Source organism: Cetorhinus maximus, unplaced genomic scaffold (genome assembly GCF_964194155.1).
Source record: "Cetorhinus maximus unplaced genomic scaffold, sCetMax3.hap1.1 HAP1_SCAFFOLD_456, whole genome shotgun sequence".
Taxonomy (NCBI): Eukaryota; Metazoa; Chordata; class Chondrichthyes; order Lamniformes; family Cetorhinidae; genus Cetorhinus; species Cetorhinus maximus.
The window spans coordinates 73,098-96,247 of record NW_027596400.1 but is presented as its reverse complement, the minus strand read 5'-3'; the positions used below and the strand labels follow the sequence as shown (position 1 = coordinate 96,247).

Below are 23,150 nucleotides of genomic sequence, written 5' to 3'. Positions count from 1 at the left end.
CCGGATCACAATCCAAATGTAGAGTCAGAAAATTGCAGCCTCCTTTTATAAAACTGTCTCTTATTCACACAACACTTAGCCAGCGACCCGGGAACCGTGCTGCCCATCAATAATCTCAGCGGATCTGCCCTGTGCAAATCAACTCGATCCCCCTAAAGTATTTCAGTCCAGCTCTGAGGTCCGGTCTCCCAATGCAGTCCAGGGCTGCAGTCTCCTACTCCCCGTCATATAAACCCTCAGCTCCAGGCAGCAGAACGATGGGAATCCTTCTTGTTTTCATCCTGTGTGTCTGTTTACCCCGTGAGTACCGATCAAACAAACCGACATTGTGTGGATTTAATATAAAGCTGCCCGAGCCCATCCCAATTACAGACACTGTCTGGGGTTTTAACCGTTCTGTAGTTCGGCTCTGATGGTCCATTAAACTCTCTCTGTTTAATTTCCAGGCTCTTTCAGTCAGTCAGTAACACAGACCCCGGCAGCGGTGACCAGAAAGGAGTGTCAGTCTCTGACCATCACCTATGTTTTCTCCGGTGCTTCGCGGAATTATTTCCAAGGGGGACATTTCTTCAAACAAACCCAGGCCGGGACAGAGCGGGAGCGGATCTCCAGCGGGGGGAGATTTGTTGTGTCGGTGAATAAACCACAAACGACATTTTCGCTGGAAATTCGGAATGTGAGAGTTGAGGACACCACCATCTATTACTGTAAAGCTCAGTACGGCAGCGCACAGTGATGGGTCTCGGCTTCCCGCGATACAAAAACTCTTACTGCAGATTATCACAGAAACAAAAGAAAAAGCGGAGTTAATCTGCAGTTAAACCCCGACAGTTCTGCTTCACACTGTCTGCCCCACAGTCTAGTTTATAATGAGATTGGGTTATTGCCGTTAACATCTTGAGCTTTATAACTGCCGAGTGTGTGCGGATGGTGATGTCTTTCCCGGGATTGGTGTCAGTGAATGGGGATTGGGAATGACTGATCCCGATTACAAGCCCCGAACACCAGATGTGATCCTCGTCTAACAGCTGGAAAGGGGAACCACAGTCCCATCTGTTTAACTAAAGTCCCCACATCTCACCAAGGTCCCAGGGGAGTTTAAACTGACTTGTAACACTGTGTGAGCGTATGGGGAACTCACAACGTGAGAAACCTGAGCAAATACCTCTGTACAATTAAAATATAAATTACTTAGGCAAAGATGGTGAATTGTCGGGTTGATGTTATTATCGCTGGAACCTGGTTACATTTCATTGTAATTTCCACCATTCAGTTATCTTTCTTTGATATTTTTGTTGGTTTATATGAAGCGAACATTTCGTTCCCAGGACCATTTACTCAGAGCTCAGGGCCTCACAAAGAACAGTTTGAACCGACAGAGACGTTCAAACATTGAATATTGTTTATTTATTTAAACCCGCTGAATAATTGAGCAGCTTATACTGTCTGATGATGAGTTCCCGGCAGGTTGAGGTGTCGGTGGTTGTTGTACCGGGGAGACTGTGAGCGGTGTCACTGTGGAGGTATACCAAATATGCGGATGGATGCGGGACGGTGGTGACTGTCACAGCCGGTAAGTGACTCCAAACCCCGCCGGGCTACAGCCTGTCCCGGGTAATGTTCATCGACAGTTTATTATTGATATCAGTGGAGTTTGGGTGGGATGTGTGTGTTGACGGAATCGGGACCATTATTGGTTTAACGGGCACATCGGGGACAACATCAACATCACGGACTCTCACACTCTGAATCGCTTTGAATGAGCGCAGATTGTTGACAATCCGGACTCCACTCCCGGTGTTAACTGTGATCGAGGGAGCTCTGTCTGTCCCTTAGAGCCCGGGAGCGGGGTCACAGAGCTCTCTCTTGGGCAGCAGATTGCAGTCCGAGCCGCGCAATGTGAATGAAGCACCGGGTCAATAAACTCAACACAACTGCGACCAGTTCGGATACCTGCAACGGCTCGTTCTGTACCTGACCCGGGAGAGAAACGGGAGGGTGACACAACGGACTCCAGATAAAAGAGATCCTGATGTGGGTCCAGATGGAATTTTATTATTAGACAATCAGTGACTGAAATTAGTGACATTGTCCCCGCCATTTTTTCAATTGCCTTCATATAACCATATTTTCCGCCCTCAGACCGAATGTGAAAGTTTGGAACTGCAGACAATTCTCTATATTGTCTGTCGATGTTTGAGACATGGGATTGCTGTAATTTATCTGTATCCCTGGTTACTGTGAATTAAAACAGCACAGTGCAGTGAGACCGTCAGCATGATGTATTAAACATATAAAGAAGAATATTAATATAAGGAAACAATTATAAACTGGGGGAATGTTCATTTAGAAGCATCAATAAATAATTCATCGAAAGGGAGAGAAGTATTGGATGATCTCTGCGCCATTCAACGTACAATCCAAGCCCAGGGTGTTGGGTGACGTGTGTGGAGGAAATGACTGTAATGGACTCCAGTCTGGAATTCTGAGTAAAGTTTTGGTCTCTTTATTTAAGGAAGGATCTACTTGCCTTGGAGGGAGTGCAACAAAGATTCATGGGACTGATTCCTGAGATAAAGGGATTGTCCAAAAAGAAGAGATTGAGTAGTCTGGGCCTATGTTCGCTCGAGCTTAGAGGGATGAGATGTAATTTCATGAGAACATCTAACACCCAGGACAGGATAGATTCCGTGTGGGTGTTTTCCCCGACTGGGAAGCCTATAACTAGGGGTCATAGTTTCAGAATAAGGATTAGGCCATTAGAACGGAGAAGAAGAGATATTTCTTCAGTCAAACCACTGTTGTGAATCGCTGACATTCTCAACCTCAGAGAACTGTGTATGCTCAGTGGTTGAGTGTATGAAAGGAAGTGTTCAGTGGATTTCTGGATGCTAAAAGAATCAAGGGATATGGGGTCATTGCGGCAAAGTGATGTTGAGCTAGGAGATGAGTCAGGATATTATTGAATGGAGGAAAAGATTTGAAAGGTGATGTGGCTGCTCCTGCTTCTGTTTGTTATATCAAACTCTTAGATTTTTTACATTTCTGAGAAAAGAAATCAGGAGCAATCCATATCTCTGTGGAGAGGTTGAACAGGCCGGGCCTCTTGTCTCTGGGGAACAGAGAAGCAGGAGGAGTATTCACAGAAATCGTTTAAATAATTAATGGATTTCAATGAGGTGTTTGTGGAATCGCTGTTTATTTGTGGGTGTGTCGAGAGCAATGTACCATAAATATAAGATAGTCACTAAAATAACAAATAAAGACGTTAAGAAGAAGGAATATAAAAAGCAGGCAGGTCAGGCTGTGGAACTTGCTGCCGCAGGGAGTGGTTGGAGCAGATAGTATTGATACATTTATGGAAAGACTTGAAAATACAGGAGGGAGAACGGGACAGACTGACTCAGGGAGCTGACTGGAATGGTCAATCAGATTTCGGGCGGATGGCAACCCCGAACCAACCCGTCCGCAGCAAATGCACATGGATAAATCATTTGAGCCGAATGGATGATTCTGTGTTAAGTGAAATTTAGCGAAAGCTCCGCCCAGAGAGCTCGCCAATCAGTCAATGTGCGGAAAGAATTGAAATTGTCAGAGAGACGGAAGAGGCAGTTCCCAGTGAGTAACAGTAAAACCAATCCGGAAACTGAACAGACTGAATCCAACCGGCAACTGAGAGAGTTTGGGACAAGTTCCCACGATTGCTACGTTCCCATGCAAGAAGCGCAAACTGTACAAAGGAAATGTCGAAAGAAAATCAAACTAAATGTAAATATATCAAAATAAATGGAATTGGAGAAAAATGAAAACTATTGATAGAAGAAATCATGTTTTTTTCAATCGAATATTGATTGAAAAATGTTCAGTCAATATTTCTCCTTCCGATTACTTTTAAAGAATCGTGGCCTCTTAAAATTAAACTGCTACAATCTGAGTGTTGGTAATCATGATGCCAAAATATAGCCGCGGTCCCACATTGCAGACGGTGATTCGGGTGATCGGCCACATCGGCCTCTCAGAATTCATGTTTCACGAAGATCACTGTCACTACCTGGTGAAGGGACCTTTCATTGTATTAAATGTGCTTTAAAATACAAGTTGTATTTTTGGTAGCTGTGAGGCAAAACATGTTTATGTCATGCGCTGTTCTGCGCTGAATCAGGCCAGTAGCATTCAAAATCAGAAGGAAATTGGACAATATTTAACGTGCAAAACATGTGTATGAAGCAAAGAGGTCTTTTCAGGTTTTTTTTTACTGTTTCGATGAATCAGATGAGATTTATGTCTTTGATTACACATTGGGGATCAGCGGCAGCAACTCAAAGGTCGATTCAACAATCGAGCACGTTTGAGTGACGTACAGTCGACGAAATTAGTGTGAAGTTCTGTGCTCGTGAAGATGTTTCTTGGCCCTTTTCTGCCCTTTGGGTACCTGCCTGGATTACTGAGCAGCCCCATGCCCTTGTCCCCGTCAGTTTCCAGGAGCATTTGACCGCGGCCGGCTCGCAAAGTTTATTTGAACAGAACGTGTTGTTAGATCCGGGACAGTTTATGCACAATGACAAGATTTCACAAGGCATTGAGTGTGATCTTGAAAACAAGTCCCAAACACAGTGTCAACCCCAATTTCACTGTCCCTCTGTGTGCGGCTTCATGTTCTAACAGTGCAACTGGAAACTGAATAATTCAAACCTGAAAATCAAACATTGCTTACTGGAATCATCCCCTCAAATGTAAATCACAGAGGAAGGTGTGCAGCAGGCATTTCTTTCAATGATGTGGAGAGTTCATTCTTTGTGGTCATCATGTACTTCTGCCTGAATATTTGCAAAGTCACTGGACTGCCTCACATTGAAACCTGATCCTCAGTCGCTGGAACCGGCTGATCTAAAGCTCCTTCGCTTGGACCAGACGTTCAACTGAAGTCCCACCAGGCATTTCAGAGAGATATTTAATAATTTCCGGCGCAGCCAGCTCTGAAGAAACGTTAATTCTGTTTCACTCTCCACAGATGCTGACAGACTTACCGAGTTTTTTCCAGCACATTCTGTTTTTTCATGACAGTTGGAATAATATTGGGGAAGGAGGGAATATCCCACATCCCACCCTCATAAAATACCACTTACCAAACACACATGGACGAATCTACCAGCTCATTACTGTGGGGGAATGAGGGTGGTAGACTTCACTAACGGAAACAACCCCACCTCACCCCTCCAACCCCGCAGGACACTGTACATCAGAAAAATAGGAGAGGGGGCTTCACATCAGGCTTATTGACCCCGATGAAGCAGCATGAAACTGCAGTTTCCATTTCTAAATATGTCACTTTATCACGCAACACAGGACCAGAGAGATGGGAACCGTGTGGCCCGTCAATGCTCCGCGGGACACTGTCCTCTGCAAAGAAACTCTACCCTCTAAGGTCTTTCAGTCCAGCTCTGAGGTCCGGCCTCCCAGACCAGTCTAGGGCTGCAGTCTCCTACTCCCCGTCATATAAACCCTCAGCTCCGGTCAGCATAACGATAAGAATACTCTTTGTTTTCACCCTGTGTGTCTGTTTACCCCGTGAGTACAGATCAAACAAACCGACATTGTGTGGATTTAATATAAAGCTGCCCGAGACCATCCCAATTACAGACACTATCTAGGGTTTTAACCCCGTTCTGTGGTTCGGCTCTGATGGTACATTAAACTCTCTCTGTTTAATTTCTAGGCTCTTTCAGTCAGTCAGTGACACAGACCCCTGCAGTGGTGACCAGAAAGGAGTGTCAGTCTCTCATCATCACTTGCGTTTTCTATGGTAATTCTCATAGTTTAGAGAACGGCCATTTCTTCAGACAAACCCAGACCGGGACAGAGCGGGAAAGGATCTCCAGCGGAGGGAGATTTGTTGTGTCGGTGAATAAAGCAGAAAAGACATTTTCGCTGGAAATTCGAGATTTGACAGTTGAAGACACCGCCACCTATTACTGTAAAGCTCAGTACAGATATAGATGTGGGAGCACCGTTTCGAAAGATGCTTATGAAGATGGATCCGGGACGGTGTTGGCTGTCACTGCCGGTAAGTGACACCAAACCGCCATGTGTTACAGACTATCCAGCGTAATGTTCACATTGGGGAGGGGGTGGTCTAGTTGTTATGCCTTTGGACTAGTATTCCAGAGGCCAAGGCCCAAGAGCTGGGATCTCGGGTTCAAACCCCACCAACAGCAACTGGCCGAATTATAAATCAAATAATATAAACCAGTGCAATTTAAAGCTCATGATCATGAAACCATTGCTGGTTCACTAATGTCCTTTAGCGAATGGAACCTGGTCTAACCCAAATGCGACTCCAGACACAGAGCAATGTAATTTACTCTTCAATGCTCCCTGAACTGATGGCCTAGTCACTCAGATGAATGAAATCGTTACGAAGCCTGAAATAAAAACTAATGAAACCCGGACCCACCACTCGGCATAGCACCTGCTATCGACCCAGGCACCCGAAATGACCATAGCCAAACCCAGCAATGTCCTCCAAACTCTGGAGGCTTGTGCCAAAATTGGGAGTGCTGTCTCACAGTTTAACAAGCAACAGCCTGATAGGGTCACACTCACGGAATCATTCCTTATAGACAATGCCTTATAGACCACCTTCACTATCCCTGTGTGTGTCCTGTGCCACCAGCAGGACAGGCCCAGAGACAGCGGCACAGTGATATACAGTCTGCAGGGAGTTGCCCCTGGGAGTCCTCAATTTGGCTCCAGGCCCCATGAAGTCTCATGACATCTGGTCAAAGATGGGCAAGGATACCTCCTGCTGTTTACCATCTATCTCCAGCTGAGCAGATGAATCAGTTTTGTCACTTATTGATCATCAAGATCAATGTGAGCGGCAAAGACTGTAATGGACCCCAGTCTGGATGCTGTGTGAAATTTTGCACTCATTATTAAGAAAGGATCTACACGCTTTGAAGGAAGTGAACAAAGGTTCATCAGACTGCTTCCTGAGTTAAAGGGATTGTCCTATGAGAAGCGATTAAGTAGTCGAAGCATATATTCCCTAGAGTTTAGAGGAATAACTGCTGATATAATTGGAACATAAAGCATTCTTAAGGGACTTGACTGGCAGATTCTGGGTTGGTGTTTCTCCAGGCTGGGCAGCCTATAACTAGGGGTCACAGTTTCAGATTACACTCAGTGTTGAGTGTATTCAAGACAGTGTTCGATAGATGTTTGGACTCTGAAAAGAATCAAGGGATATGGGGACAGTGTGGGAATGTGATGTTGAAGAAGGAGATCAGCCACGATATTATTGAATGGCAGAGAATGTTTGAAAGGTGTCATGGTGGCGCCTGCTTCTATTTCTTATATTATCTGCTTTGATTTCTTGCACTTTTGAGAAAAGAAATAAGGAACAATCGACATTTCACGGGAGAGGGTGAGCAGGCTGGGCATCTATCCTCTGGGAAACATAGAACCCCGAGGAGAATTCGGAGAAATCTTTCAAATTATGAATGAGTTCACTGGGGTTGGATGTTGAGCTACTGTTTATTTGTGGGTGATTCCAGAGCAATGGGCCATCAAATACATGCTCCTCACTAACAGAACAAATCAGGATGTTAAGAAAAATAAATTTAAACAAAGACCCTTCAGAATTTGAAAGTTGCTGCCACCGGGAGCAGATAGTAATGATGTATTTGGGGAAAGGCTTGAAAATACAGGAGGGAGAGCGGGACAGGCGGACACAGGGAGCTGGATAGAAATGGGGAGTCAGTTTTCGGGCGGGGCAGGTTGATCTGAAGTGTACAGACAGCCATGACTCAGTTGGACCGAATAGCGTTTTCATCTCCTGCAGAACCTGTACAATGTAAAACTTAGAGAAAACTCCGCTCAGAGAACGCGGAGAGAATCAGTCAATGGACGGAAAGAATTGAAATTGTCAGAGAGCGGGAAGAGGCAGCTCCCAGTGAGTAATAGCAAAACCACAGTGGAAAGTGAACAGACTGAACCCAACCGACAGCTGAGAGAGTTTGGGACAAGTTCCCACGATTGTAAGAAGCGCTAACAGCACAAAGTAAATGTAAAAATAAAGGGGAACGGAATGGAAATATTTCAAATTAAACGGAAATGGAGAAAATTGGATCCTGTTGATGGATGAAAATAGGGAAATGGAACGAACGGCAGATTGAAACTCCAGAGCAGTGTTGAACTGCATGTATTTGACCTTTGACCATTGATGTTCACGATCAGTTTGGCCCAATCGGATCATGAATCTCATCGCTTTTTGTTGGACCTTGCTGTGCGCAGTTATGCAACGCAGCTTTGTCATTCTCGATCAATTATTTTTGGAAGCTGATTACGTCATTGATAATAAAACATTCCTTCGGGTTTGTCTCTCACCAAGCAAAATAGAAATAGAAATTTAATGTTCTTCATTGAAACATACTGCACGGAAGGATGGAAGTAGGGCACTTATGTATGGGCTGGCCTTTTAAAAGACCAACCCAATTGTCCCCACTACCCAGGCATTTTTCCCGTATTTTCCCCGCATTATTTTCCTGTTCCTGCACAGATCCATCATCCTTTTGAAAGTTGCTGTTGAATCTGCTCCTACCATCCATTCTCACCGTGCATTAAAGGTCGGAAGAATTTGCTTTGTAAAATAAATGATTATCCTCATGTATCATCTTGACTACATTTAATAACCGTGAATACGGTTCGAACAGCCACAAAGTCAAGACAATTTCCGCAAAATCAAGAGCTATTAACAAATTCCCCCGGGTAAACAGTGGTTAAGCCAACAATAATATTTATTTTTTACCCTACAGATTCCAGTTCTCTGGTATCCCGGAGTCCGCATCTCCAAACCTCTGCTGCCGGTGACACCGTTACTCTAAGCTGTGAATATTCAGGGCTCCGTCAGTACACAGTACACTGGTACCGTCAGTCCCCAGGACTGGCTCCGGAATATTTGCTTCAGAGACACACTTCAGGAGAGGAGAATAAAGAAAACGCTGCCGGGGGTAGAATTTCTGCTTTTATCGATCCTGCCGAGAAAAGCCGCCGGCTAAAGATCTCCAAACTACAATTGAGCGACTCCGCTATGTATTACTGTGCACTGAGTCGGCGGAAAGCACAGTGATACAGAGCACGGAGAGAGCTGTACAAAAACCTGAACATGATGGGAATACAGACACACAGTGATACAGAGCACGGACAGAGCTGTACAAAAACCTGAACATGATGGGAATACAGACACACAGTGATACAGAGCATGGAGATAGCTGTACGAAAAGCTGAACAAGGTGGGAATTGCACTGCCTCCATAACTCACCATGATGCTCGGTGGACCCTGAAACACGGGCCCCATCTCTCTCTCTCTCTCTCTTCCTCTCTCTCTTTGTATTTGTGTCAATCTGAAGCTTTTTTATTTCTATCTCTCTATCACTGAATTGATGTGTGTCTTGAAGGGAGTTGAAAAAAGAAATATGCAGGCAAATTAAAGAATATAGTAGCAAACAGAATATTAATAATAGGGATGCACTACCTAGTATTATTTCCCCAAAAGAAGTAGGTAAAGGGGCGAAGGGAATTGAGTTCCTACAATGTGCACTGTTGTCTTTATAAAGCCAAACGTAAAAAAAAACAGCAAGGTAATGGGGAATGAAACAAATCAGGAAGAGAAGTAAAGGCAGGGGAACACCTTGGCATTGCTGACCATAACATAATATGCTTTAAGATGAGGATAGGGATGGATAAAGTTTTGGTGGAAACCAACTAACCATCTGGTTGATTGAACGGTGGGTAGGTAATCCCATTGAAGCGGGATGGTCGATTGATTGAGGTAATGAACATGAAATTCAACAAACAAATGCTCACGTGCTTTTGAACTCCATTCCTGGGAGTTTGTTTCCCAGTGCTGCTCCTATTTTTGTTGATTAAGGAAAATGGTAAGTTAATGAAGTTAATGGGCAGACCAACTTTGTAAATGCCGAGCAGGCTCGAGGGGCTGAATGGCCTTCGCCTGTTCCTATACAGAAATATCATGTCTCCAGATGCTGATGTAGGTTTTGGCCGAAAGAGAGAGATGCAGAGACGGGGAGAGTCAGAGACACAGAAAAAGAGAATGATGGGCTGACAGGGAAATAACGAACAATTTATTTTAAAAAAGACATTTTGGCAGAGTGTGTGACAATGATGGATGAGTTGAGGGGTTTAGAAGACGATCTTGGAAAGCCAGTTATTGATGCTTGAAGACTTGGGATTTAATTGAAGGCAATTAGGATTAAACACATTAAATACTGTAGTATTTAACAAAACAATGTCACACAATGGGCGGGTGGATGAACCCCTCCTATTTCTGTGCTACACCTCCCCATTTTCTTATTGTTCAATAAGAAAAATTAATAAATAAAAGGAGATGAGGGGGGAATGCTAGAGACTGCTGCTCTTAACAACCACATGTTCTAACCTTCTAACCTCAATGCCTGAGAGACGTGCAGCTGTTAACCGTTTTCACTGTTCAGTTTCTTAATTCCACACAGAACAGTTAAACGAGCAGTGCGGTCGCTGACAGTTCGATGTTCGTTGATCAGCAGAACCGGATTTAGTCACATTGAAATCACACAATGGGACAGAATTAAAACACAATTTGCTGGACATCAGAAATTGAACCGGAGGATTTTATAGAATGAGCTGCGGGCTCTCTCTTTTTGTCTGCATGTTTCTCTCTGCCTCTATATCTTTCTAAATCTGTCCCCGTCTCTGTCTGTGCCTCTCTCCTTTTGTCAATCGCTATCTCCTCTTTCTAAATTTCTGCCTTTGGCTGTGGCACCCTCCGTTGTCTCTCACAATCTCTCTCGCCCCCTCTCTCTCACTCGCTCTCTCAAAAAAACACACACACACACAGACTTTCTGTTCTCCTCGTCAATATTTGTCTCCATCCTCTGTATCTTTCTCAGTGTCTCGGCATATTTTCCTCCCTTTCTCTCCCTCTGTCTCTCACTTTCTATCTTTCTTTCTACTTTTCCTTGTCTTTCGCTTTCCCTATAGCAGGCTCTTCTCTCATTGTTTCCAACAGAAAGTTACAGTTCTCCCTTTTTTGTTCAGAATCTGAAACATTCGCAAACTGCCAATTAACCTTTTAAACTCCGGATTCAAATTTACAACCGGAAACCGGCGGTTTCTGATTCTGGTGCTGTCAGAGGTGAAGATTCAGTGTTCACAAACTGAACTCCCACCATTCAGGTTATATTGCAACCCAGCCATAGTTTCCGTACGGGGCCTGAATTAGTTTGTATCACTGAATATTCAGCACACAGTAGTAAATTCCACTGTCACTCAGCTCTACATCTGTCAGGGTTAACCTGAAAAAACGACCAGACATTCGGAGTGTTGAAGAGATTCGGCCTCCCACACGCGCTGCACAGACCTTCGAATAGTTAATGAACAGAAAGCAAATGGATGTTTAGATATTGGAGACATTAATGGATACTCGTTCCCTTCCTTCATCCCACCATTATAAAATGAGGCCATTCAGTACATCGTGTCTGTGCAGTCTCTTTGGCAGAGGTGTCAAATTGCACCCACTCCACTGTTCACTCCCCTTTGCCTTGCAAAGGTTTCCATTTCAAGTAGTTACCCAATTATGTTTTTGACAGTTGATATTGAAAATGCTTCCTCCAACCTATCCGGCAGCGCATTCCACAACACAAAAACTCAATGTGTAAATAAATGGCTGCTCAGGGTGCCTCTGATTCTTTTGCAATTTAATTACAATCCAAGTCCTCTGATTACGGAGCTTTCCGCTGCTGGATGCAACTTCCCTTATTTATTCAACCAAAACAACTCATATTTGTCAATATCTCCATCAAACATTCTCTCAATCTTTTAAGTTCTACACAGAACAGCCGCAAATTCTCCAGTCTCTCCAAAATCTAAAGCCCCTCATCAGTTGTACCTTCCCAATAAATCTCTCCCACACCTTCTCCAAGACGGTCAAATCATTCATCAAATGTGGTTCCAATATTTGTACACAACAGTCCAACTGAGGCCTTACCAGCTTGGTAGAAATGTTTAGCATAGCATCCTGATCCTCTTGGAAAAAACCAAGAATTTAAAATGTTATTGAGAGAAGTCTCAGCCTTCACTACCAACTTCAAACTATTGTGCACATTACATCATATCCATCTCTCTGTTCCTACAGCGCCGATCAACTTGCAGCATTTAGTTTATATCAGATATCCTCATTCATCCCACCAAAATGCATCACTTCACACTTCTCCAGCTTAAATTCAATCTGGTATGTGCCTGGCAAATTGGAATCTCCACGTCCTCCTGAGGTTTGTTACCGTCTGCCTCATTGTTTATTACAAACTGAGACCCCTGTCATCTGCAAAATCTGAGTAACTATACCAGCGGATAGGTTATTACATTATTATGCTTATATGGCTATAACTTGAGTGGAATGTGCAACGAGACCTTGGTATCCTCGTACACCAGTCGCTGAAGGTACCATGCAGGTGCAGCAGGCGGCAAAGAAGGCAAATGGTATGTTGGCCTTCATTGCGAGAGGATTCGAGTAGAGGAGCAGGGATGTCTTGCTGCACTTATACAGGACCTTGGTGAGACCACACTTGGAATATTGTGTGCAGTTTTGGTCTCCTTATCTGAGGAAGGGAGTGCAGCGAAGGTTTACCAGGCTGATTCCTGGGAAGGCGGGACTGACATATGAGGAGAGATTGAGTCCGTTAGGATTATATTCACTGGAATTCAGAAGAATTAGGGGGGATCTCATAGAAACCTATAAAATTCTAACAAGACTTGACAGTGTAGATGCAGGGAAGATGTCTCCGATGGTGGGGGAGTCCAGAACCAGGGGTCACAGTGTGAGGATACGGGATAGACCATTTAGGAATGAGATGAGGAGAAATTTATTCACCCAGAGAGTGGTGATCCTGTGGAATTCGCTACCACAGAAAGTAGTTGAGACCAAAGCATTGAATATTTTCAAGAAGGACTTAGATATAGCTCTTGGAGCGAAAGGGATTCAAGGATATGGGGAGAAAGCGGTAGCAGGCTATTGAGTTGGATGATCAGCCATGTTCATCGTGAATGGCGGGGCAGGCTCGAAGGGCCGAATGGGCATCCCCTGCTCCTATTTTTTATGTTTCTATGTTTACTGGATTACGGTTTACATATAATTATTATGCATAAATCACTGGCCCAAGTATCGAAGTTTAAGGAAGGCAGTTGTAAACTTCATCCAAATTAAAATGAGCAATCGATTAGATCCATCCAGCTATCCATCCCTCACTCACTTTCACTCCTGTCCAGTCATCTGCACGTCCAGCCATCCTTTCATGTATCAGGCCGTCCGTCCATCTATCTGTCCGTTCATCCATCCATCCATCCATCCATCCATTCATCCATCCATCCATCCATCTGTCCGTCCCTCCGTCCATCCGTCCATCCGTCCATCCGCCCGCCCCTCCATCCATCGGTCCATCCATCCATCCGCCCATCCTTCCATGCGTCCATCCGCCCATATGTCCAACCGTCCATCCGTTCATCCATCCATCCTTCCATCCATCTGTCCTTCCGTCCATCCGCCCATCCATCCGTCCATCAATCTTCCATCGATCCATCCATCCGACAACCCATCCATCCGTCCATGCATCCCACATAGTTTATTATTCTCTTCGTCACACCATTACCCTCATTCTGTTCGCACCACATGCCCTCACTGATCAGACGCATGTCTATTTTATGACATATATATATCTTTTTCTCGGTCTCCCTGCTTCTTTCTCTGTCCCTCACCTCATCTTTTTCTCTCTCTGTCTCATTTTCTCTGTCTCACTCTTCCTTTCCCACTGCCTCTTTCTTTCTTTCTCTCTGTCTCTCTTTCACGCTGCTGGTATGAATAGAAATTCGGAATGTCTGGCGAGGAACTACAGATTGACACAGCACCCAGGTATCTGGGTGTCCGCGTACATGAGTCACAAAATGTGAGCATTGGAGAGACTGTTTTAGAATATTGCAACTACACAGAGAGTTGATGAGACCACATTTAAGGTACATTGTACAGTTTTGGTGTCATTATTTAAGGAGTATCATAACGGCATGGAGGTTGTTTAGATAAGGTTCAATAGGATGGTTCCTGGGAACAAGGAGTTGACTTCTGACGAAAAGTTGACCTGGTTGGGCCTATACACATTGGAGTTTTGAAGAATGAGAGGTGATGTTTTGGAAACATATGCGGTTCTCAGCAGAGTCAGAGAATAGATGCTGAGATCGGGGAAGCGAGAACTGGGGCACAAAGTCAAAATAAGAAGTCTCCAACAAAACAGTTTTGAGCAAAAATTACGTCTCTTAGAGGCGTTTATTGATAATTTTCTACGCAGAGAGTAGTAGAGACTGTCATTGAACATACCCAAGGCTGAGTTGGACAGGTTTTTGACCGAAAGGGGATGAAAGGTTATAGGCGGCTGGCAGGAAAACGGCGTTAAGACCACAATCAGACAAGAGTGTGGAAAAGGCAGATTCGAACATGCCTTTCAAAAGCCAATTACATGAACAGCTGAAGGAAATCAAATATCAAAGTTATTGAGGAATGTCTGGGTCGAGGGACTTGTTAAATTGTTATTGCAGAGAGAGAATGACAGACAGGCATGAAGAAAGTCACACAGAGAGATGAGCAGAACATACCCGGAGAGGTGGAGAAAGACTAACTGGCGAGAAACAGAACCAGATATAGATAACTGTCGAGTAACTTTAACAGAATGTACATCACTTAGCTTGTGGGGGGTGGTGGTTGAGAGGTGGGGGGGAGAGGTGGGGGGGGTGGGGGGCGGGGTGTTGTGGGGGGTGGCGGTGGTGGCGAGGCTTTCAAACAACTACATATTGTGTGGAGTCAGGATGTCACATTGGAAAGACAGGGAGAACTTTTTGTACGGGCCTGTTGTGGTCTGGTGACGTTGTGTTTTCTATGACATAGCTATACACAGCGTTGTCAGACAATTTCGCCTAGTGAAAGGTTAAGGTGACCGTTCTTGCAGCTTTATGAAAGGTACCATAGAGCAGACGCTTCCCAAATGCGTTTGTTATGACGTGGCAGGTGATGTGTGACAGACGGACCAAATCTACAAGGGAAACTTGGCCACATGACCACAACTGTTTTGCAATTTGTTTTTATTGTGAGAAGTTTTGTGCACTGAATTCAGAAGTAATGAGTCCACTAGTACCTTTAGAGATTAAAAAAAAACTAAATTTAAGCATTTATTAACAAATGAAAAATTTCAAGCACACACATAAGATTGGAGTCAATTAATACTATAACAAATATCAAACTTCCTAATTTACCTGATTTTCGACTACACATCCCCTTTAGGGAACATTCCTAAATAGATTTTAAATTTAAAAAAACAAGCCAGCAAAGCACCCAGTCGACAATAGAATTCCAAAGGGTTTTACCCAACTTTAGCTACTGGACATAGTAGACTTTTGCTCATGTGGCTGGAGGCTTCCCAAGGCTGTTTCACACACTCCTGTTAGATCTTACATACACCCCGCCCCCAACAAAGCCTTTCAGTCCCTTTTATATATGCTTCTCTCTCCTTGATCTGTAAATTCCATTGTTCCATACGTATTTGTAAATTTACTTTCACCATAATATAAAACATTTCATGTTGCCTGTGTGACATCTTTCCTTTTGGGAAAAATAAGCACGCTGCATGTCTTGGTTATCTTGCCAGTTGTAAACATCCGACCATCTCTTTGAAATCCAAACCATTCCTTCACTTATCTAAAATGCAACTTTCCTTCACACCGTATGTGCTAAGACCTCATCCATATTTACTCATTAACATTACACGCACCCTTCTACACCTCACTCATTTCGATAATTTCAAGCTTGCAGTCTATCTGACACCCATTTAACTAAATCATGCAGACAGAATCGTACACACCCACCCCCATAAACCTACTTTACAATAAACCACCATAATATTATAAAAATTGTTATAGTTTTGTGTCATGTTTTTCTGGAACTCAATTTATTTCCAATATATATTGAAGTTTTCGCTCTGGGTACTGAAAATACTTGAGAAAGGAAGGATAAATGTGTGATGTCGAATAATTGCAGTTGAAAGTCACACTGCCTCTGTAACTCACCGTGATGCTCGGTGGATCCTGAAACACGGGCCCCATTTCCTCAGTGGGTTGAATGATTGTGAATATCGGTGTCAAACAGATGAAAGGCAGCATGTTATCAGATTAAGAAAGACACCAGCAACAGAGAGTCAGGCCCACAGCATTAACTTCATAAATCCTAGGCCACATGGTGTTGGGCACAATTCACCCTCCGTGTGAACAGTGGAGATACATGAGGCAGCCGCCTGAAAAATGCACAGGAATTTACATCTCTGCACCCTATGAGTGGAAATGGCAGCTTCGATGACAGACTGACAGGTTGTCCGACATATGTCATTTTTCGTTACCCCCCGAATCAACATCACTGAAGTAGATAACCTGGTCATTATCACTATGTTGTTTGTGGGAGTTTGACGTGGTAAATTGCCTGTCGTGTTTCCCATAGGCACTCGAAAACCTTCTTTGACTGTAAAGTATTTTGTAAAGTTCTGATGTCATGAAAGACGCTGTATAAATGCTCGTTTTTCCTTCTTTATTGTTCTTGAGAGACAGAGTGAGAATCGGAACCAGAAGATGGGACTGAATTCATTATACTGAGTGCAGTGCTAACCGTTAGAATAAAACTCGCTATCAGGATTCTCTCTCTCTCTGTATTTTCCTCGCTCTCTTTGTGTGTCTTTGTGTCACTCTGTAGCTCTTTATTTCCACATCTCTAGCTTTGAATTCATGTGTGTCCTGAAGGGAGTTAAGAAAGAAATTTGCAGACAATTCAAGGGATTTACTAACAAACAGATTTATAATCACGGGGCTTGCACTAACTAATATTACTTCGCTGGAAGTAGTATGTAAAGGCGCTAAGGGAATGAAGTTCCCATAATGTACACTGGATGCCTTTATAAAGCAAAATGCAAAAACAAACAGCAAAGTAATGAGGAATGAAACTAATCAGGGTGAGAAGTAAAGGCAGGTGAGCATCTAGGCATTGATGACCATAACACAATATGCTCCAAGATGAGGATAGGGATGGGTAACATTTTGACAGAAACCAACTAACCATCTGGCTGATTGAACACTAGGCAGGTAATTCCAGTGAAGCAGGATGGCCAAGTGATTGAGGTAATGGGCATAAAATTGAATAAACGTATGCTCACGTGCATTTGAACTCCATTCCTGGGAGTTTGTTTTATTTTTGTTGATTAAGGAAAATGGAGGTAAGGTACTGAAGTTGATGGGCAGGCCAACAATCCTCTTAGTAAATGCCGAGCAGGCTCGAGGAGCTGAATGGCCTTCTGTTCGTAAACAGAAATATTATGTCTCCAAATGCAGAGGTAGAGTTTGTCCGATGGAGAGAGATGCAGAGAGGAGGAGAGTCAGATACACAGAAAAGTGGAATGTTGGACTGACAGGGAAATAACGAACAATTTATTTAAAGGAAAAATAAATTTTGGCAGTGTGTGGCAATGACAGATCAGTTGAGGGGTTTAAAAGACGCTCTTGGAAAGTCAGTTGTTGAAGATGATTGGGATTTAATTGGGGCAACTGAAGACAATTGCGATTAAAACCATTAAACACTGTAGTGTTTAACAAAACAATGTTGTAGAATTGGCGGGTGTATGAGCTCCTGGTATTTCTGTATTACATTTCCCCATCTTTTTACAGTTTAATAAAAACAACTAATAAATAAATAGAGGTGACAGGGAACTCTAGAGACTGCCGCTCTCAACAACTATACTTTTCTAACCCTCTAACCTCAATGCCTGAGAGACGTGCAGCTGTTAACCGTTCTCACTGTTCAGTTTCTCAATTCCAAACAGCACAGTTAAACGAGCGGTTTCTGCAGTGCGCTCGCTGACAGTTCGATATCCGTTGATCAGCAGAACCGGATTGAGTCAGATTGAAATCACACAATGGGGCAAACTTAAAACACAATTTGCTGGAAATCAGAAATTGCACCGGAGGATTTTATAGAATGAACGGCGGGCTCTCTCTCTCTTTGACTGACTCTGTTTCTCTCTGCCTCTATATCTTTCTGTCTCTGTACCCGTTTGCCCCTCTCTCCCTTTGTCTATCGTATTCTCCTTCTCTTTCTAAATTTCTATCTTTGTCTGTGCCTCTCCTCTCTCTGTTTCCTCTCGCAATCCCTCTTTCTCTCTTTGACACTCACACAGACACTTTCTGTTATCTGCGTCAATTCTTGTCAGAACAAAAATACAACAGAAGATCCGAAACCCTTTGACCTTTTCTCCCCTCAGGTTCTACCGCCCCACAGAATTTGAAAATTTCTTTAAGGCGATCTGCATACAGCCCTAATGTTTCGGCTGTTTGGAAACTAGTATCTGAGTGGTGGATTGTCTACATAATTCTATCAGCCATCATTCCGCTTTCATTCATTAGGAGCGCAGACAGTATATGCTGTTTTGAATCCAGCAGGAAGATAAACAGCCCCAATGTTGCTTTAGCGAAACTACTTTGCACACGGAGAGGAAGGAGGTGGTTAAATCGGAGCGCAGAGGTTCCACGGTGGGATTCTGACTTCCGAGTGACTTGATGCATTAGTGTCGGGATGTTTTTTCCTCTATTGTAAAGTCAGGACCAACCTATTTATAGGAAGTGGATTAATCGCCTCGGCGTGGAGAAAGAAATATGGAGGCTGGTTTTAAACATCGTTGCCAAGACTGTAAATGTAGTTATTCTAATGCCCTTATGATTATCCACCTGACAGTTCATGGGCGCTGATGCTTTAGTCATGGCGATCTGACATTTTCTCCCGGGGATGGGTTCAATTCTTTGCTGCACCTGGAAGAGTTTTGAGATTCCGATAAAAACGGGCTTTGAACGGAACCAGGAGAGAGGCCTACCGCCCAACTATACTGAGGAGGGAGACAGGGAATGGAGCAAGTGTGGTAATGCACCAGCGTCGTACAGCCTTTGCCGAGGACGATAACATGTGAAATAATAACAATTAGAAACTGCAGATTTACATTTATACAGCAATTTATACAACCACATTACGTGCCAAAGATCCGTACAGCCACTGAAGTGCAGACACTGCTGTAGGAAACACAGGATCAATTACCCACAACAACATCCCTCAAGGAGCAAAGTGATAATAGCAGATGATGTTTTATTTTTAGTAATGTTGCACGAGAGATAAACATTAGACATGATACCAGCAAGAACATCCCTGCTCTTCTTAGAAAGAGTGCAACGAATATTGTAAGTCCACTTGAGAGGGCAGACATTCGAATTTGACGTTGTATGTGGAGTACGACACTTCCGAAAGTTCAACACTCCCTCGGTATTGGACGAGAGATTTTGAACTCAATACTCGGGAATGGATCTTGGACCAATGATCACTTGACTCAGTGATGTTAAAATTACCACTGAACCACGTGGTTGAACAATAACAATACCGCAACTGTCACATAGTGCTTATATTACTGGACTAGGCATTTAGGTGTCTGGGCAAATGTTCCAGAAGCATCAGGTGAAACATCACCACCCGGGAAATACAAATTAAGTTAACCAAATGTATCTGAACGTGAAAGAAAGACCATCATGATTGTTAATGATGCCCATGAAATCACTGGTGAGTCGTTAAAACCAACCACCCTTCATTGAAACAAATTTATGACCCATATCCAGTCTGGCGTTTATGTGGCTACAGGAATATAGTTCACTATTAACTGCCCTCTGAAATGCCCTATCAAGCCATTCCCCCATTCAGTTGTCAGAAAGAATATTAGGGGCTAACAATAAATATTGGCCTTACCAACGACATCTACATCTTGTGAATTAATTGAACAAAACACATTAAGCCATAAGCAGAGGTCAGCTGTATGCAGATTGTAACATCACTTACATATTGTCCAGAGAGAGACCCACTCAGTAACAACAGGACAACTTTCTAACTGGACTTAAAATGCCTCACAGATGTTGCTTTTGTTTCGATCAGCATCGATATTGCGCCTTCACAAAATAACATGTGAAGAAAATACAATGATGACAGCATAACTGAAGAGTTGTCACTATCAGGAAAGGTTGAACAGGCGGGTCTCTTTTCTATAAAAAGATGTGGTTGAACGGGCACACAAGAGAGCCCTTTAAAGTCATGAAAGATTTCGATAATGTTGGAGCAAGGTTTCTGCCTGTGGGAGTCCAAAACCAGAGGTCATAAATGTGAAATTGTCACCAATAAAATCCACCAAAGGATTAAACTTAAATTTATTAAACTGGTTGAAATGGGAACTCGATACACTCAGGTTGGCTGAAGCATTAAGCATGCATGTATTTAAATAGAAGATAAATAAAGACCAAACGGCAAAATGGAAAAAAAAAATACGCTGATTGGATTAGATCAGGTAGTGTGGGAGAAGGTTCGTGTGGAGCCTAAACATCAGCAGAAACCAATGGGCCGAATGACATGTTTCTGCAAAACAATGTTACCAATAAGCTGTCGGGGGCAATGATATGTGCAAATCCGCATTATCTAACCTAAAGGGCACACGTATTGTTAAAAATATTGTCATGGATGATCTTTGTAGATCAGAATGACTCTGCCCCTGAGCCAGGTTTTTGTACAGCGGGGTCGCTATTGCTGTCACAGTCAGTGCCTGGATTACACAGAAATAGACCGCGGAGTCCGACATCTTCGTCCTTCTGAAAGCGAAATAGCCTCTCTTCTCGGCGATTTCAAGTACAATCTCCAACCGTCCGACCACAACTTTTCCCTTCCCTGTGCTGCTCATGACCCAGTCCAGCCGCCCATTCGGACTTACCCTGTACCAGTGGAAGGCGGATATCTCCGAGCTGCTGTAGCTACAGTAAAACTGCGCCGGATCTCCCGGCTCGACTGTTCTGGAAACGGGCGACTGCAGCACTTCATCCGCAAGACCGCTCCCTGGGGAAACATGAAGAACACCTTAATAATGCTTTACCAATTTTATTGGATTGGAAAACAAGAGGTTGGGTTCCAGTCGGTCTGGAAAATTGCAAATCAACAATGGCTCATATGAAGACACAGAATACATTGTTCGGGACCAAGTTCACCACTTAATGTGCGAGATATCATCATAAAATCTTGCAATGCATCGTTGCAACGCCGTCCCTCTGAAAGACACGCACTAGTTCTCTTTCTCTGCCTCTAGAACAGAAACCACATGGACCCTCTGAAATGCATAACCCCACAGTCTGAAATCATATATATATATATTGCAGTTATATATAAATATTATATGTAATATGCATATAATAAATATACGTGTACACACATATATATATATATAATTTACATATTATATATATATATATGTGCATACTGCAATTTTAAAAACTACTGAAAGTTAAAGACAGCAAGAAATTAAATCAGAAAGGCAGGGAAAAGAAGAGAAAGAAACAGAATGAAAGGAAAAGGGAAAAGAGCAAACTAAATGTGAGATAAAAGGCAATGAATAAAAGCAAGGAAGAACTGGGTTGAACTGATGGTTAATGTATGTTTTTAAACAGTTAATAAAATAATGTAACTCGACACTTTTAACGCTCTTCTTCAACTTCCTTTGAAATCAAGGGCGATTTCCTCTGGTCACTATAATTAGATAAGGAGATGATAAACAGAGCAGGACGATTCATTCTGGTTACAATGACCAATGGTGTCTGAATTTTTTTTGAATTTCAAACCTTCTTTCTGATAACAGAAATAATCTAAGTGGCAATTTAGGCTGCTCTGCTACCTTTGTCGCTGTTACAAAGTCAAAGAGGAAATTTTGCCTCCAAGATTTCGTCATTTGACCAAGGCGGGAAATACACTCTAAGCTACCGGTATAACGGAAGGAAAAATGTATCATTTATGATCCATTGCAATATATCGGAGAGTGGACACATTCCTCCTGAAGTTTACTGAACAGGGTTGCTAAGAAGGTTTCTAATGTTGAAAATCCATCAAATACGAATGAAGTATTTGATTCTCTGGTGACACTTTTTTTAATTCATTGCAAACCTGACTGCAATTCGAAAGTCGTTCGTTGGTTGAAAAATGATTGTGAGAACATCTTCGTTGCTTTCTTCCACGTGTTGCTTTTGCTGTGGCTGTTTGACTGTCACCCAACTTTCCAAGGCTTTTCACAAGGAGGAGATAAGGTATGAAGTCGGACCTGTTCTCAAACATTGTGGTCGATGCAGGGTAATAAACATCCCTTTCACTCATCCTGGTCGGCGTCACGTACGCTGAAATCTGGATGCTGTGGATTTTAAAAACGCTTTGGCGCTGCTCTCCCTTGAATCCACAATGGGTGTATACCAGGAGCTCACACAATCAGTGGATTGTATGAACGAATGTTGGAGCATGCGCTGAACACGGGCTGAATCATGACTGAATTCGCTTGCACTGATAATATTCAGAAAGGTTGAGAATCCTGGGCCAAACACTAAGCATCCTTGGGTGTAATTTGAGAATCTTTATATTCAGACAGTTATGAAAATCCAGTGATTGGAATGAGATATAGAATACTCACAGAATGGTAACAGTAAGAATACGTGAGTTACACCCATGGCTGTTTCTCTTATTGTTGGCCGGTGACGACAGGTTACGGCTCTTTTCTTAACTGATGATGGTTATTTTGGAGACCTCAGCATGTGCAAGCATAAAAGCAGATCCAAAGACTCCGCCTCTTACCAGTTGCATTGCGCACGCTACAGGATCGGAAGGAGATAAACAGGAGATTAATATTCGGTTTACATCAATAAGATATATTTCGTCGTGTAAAGATTATGGAACAGAAACAAATTGCTCCCAAAAAGTAATGAGGGATTTTTATATGTGTATGAAATCTGGATGGAGAAATTTACTCAGTTCTGCGCCTTCTCAGTTAGTTGTAGCCTCTTGACCAAGAGAACATATATTTTCAGGTGTAGTTTATAACCATTCGATTTGGTATTTGAATTTTCTTCACTTTTGTTCAGTTTATAAGTTTAATGTTTACAGATCACTGCTCTGAGGCTGCAACTTTTCAGGA

At 43.0% G+C, this 23,150-nt stretch overlaps 1 protein-coding gene across 1 annotated transcript; it reads left to right on the top strand.

Annotated features, from left to right (window-relative positions):
• The first annotated feature begins 257 nt into the window (after window positions 1-257).
• Window positions 258-9,130, top strand: LOC144673731 (uncharacterized). Its single transcript, XM_078535434.1, has 3 exons — window positions 258-300; window positions 5,717-6,064; window positions 8,817-9,130. The coding sequence occupies exons 1-3, from the start codon at window positions 258-260 to the stop codon at window positions 9,128-9,130; spliced, it is 705 nt and encodes a 234-aa protein (XP_078391560.1).
• The last annotated feature ends 14,020 nt before the right edge of the window (window positions 9,131-23,150 follow it).

Bases quoted from the DNA above. Each gene is read 5' to 3' on its own strand.
- LOC144673731 (XM_078535434.1), top strand. From the start codon at position 258: ATGGGAATCCTTCTTGTTTTCATCCTGTGTGTCTGTTTACCCC. The intron at 301-5,716 runs GTGAGTACCGAT...TTTAATTTCTAG, and splicing joins CCTGTGTGTCTGTTTACCCC to GCTCTTTCAGTCAGTCAGTG. The intron at 6,065-8,816 runs GTAAGTGACACC...TTTACCCTACAG, and splicing joins GGTGTTGGCTGTCACTGCCG to ATTCCAGTTCTCTGGTATCC.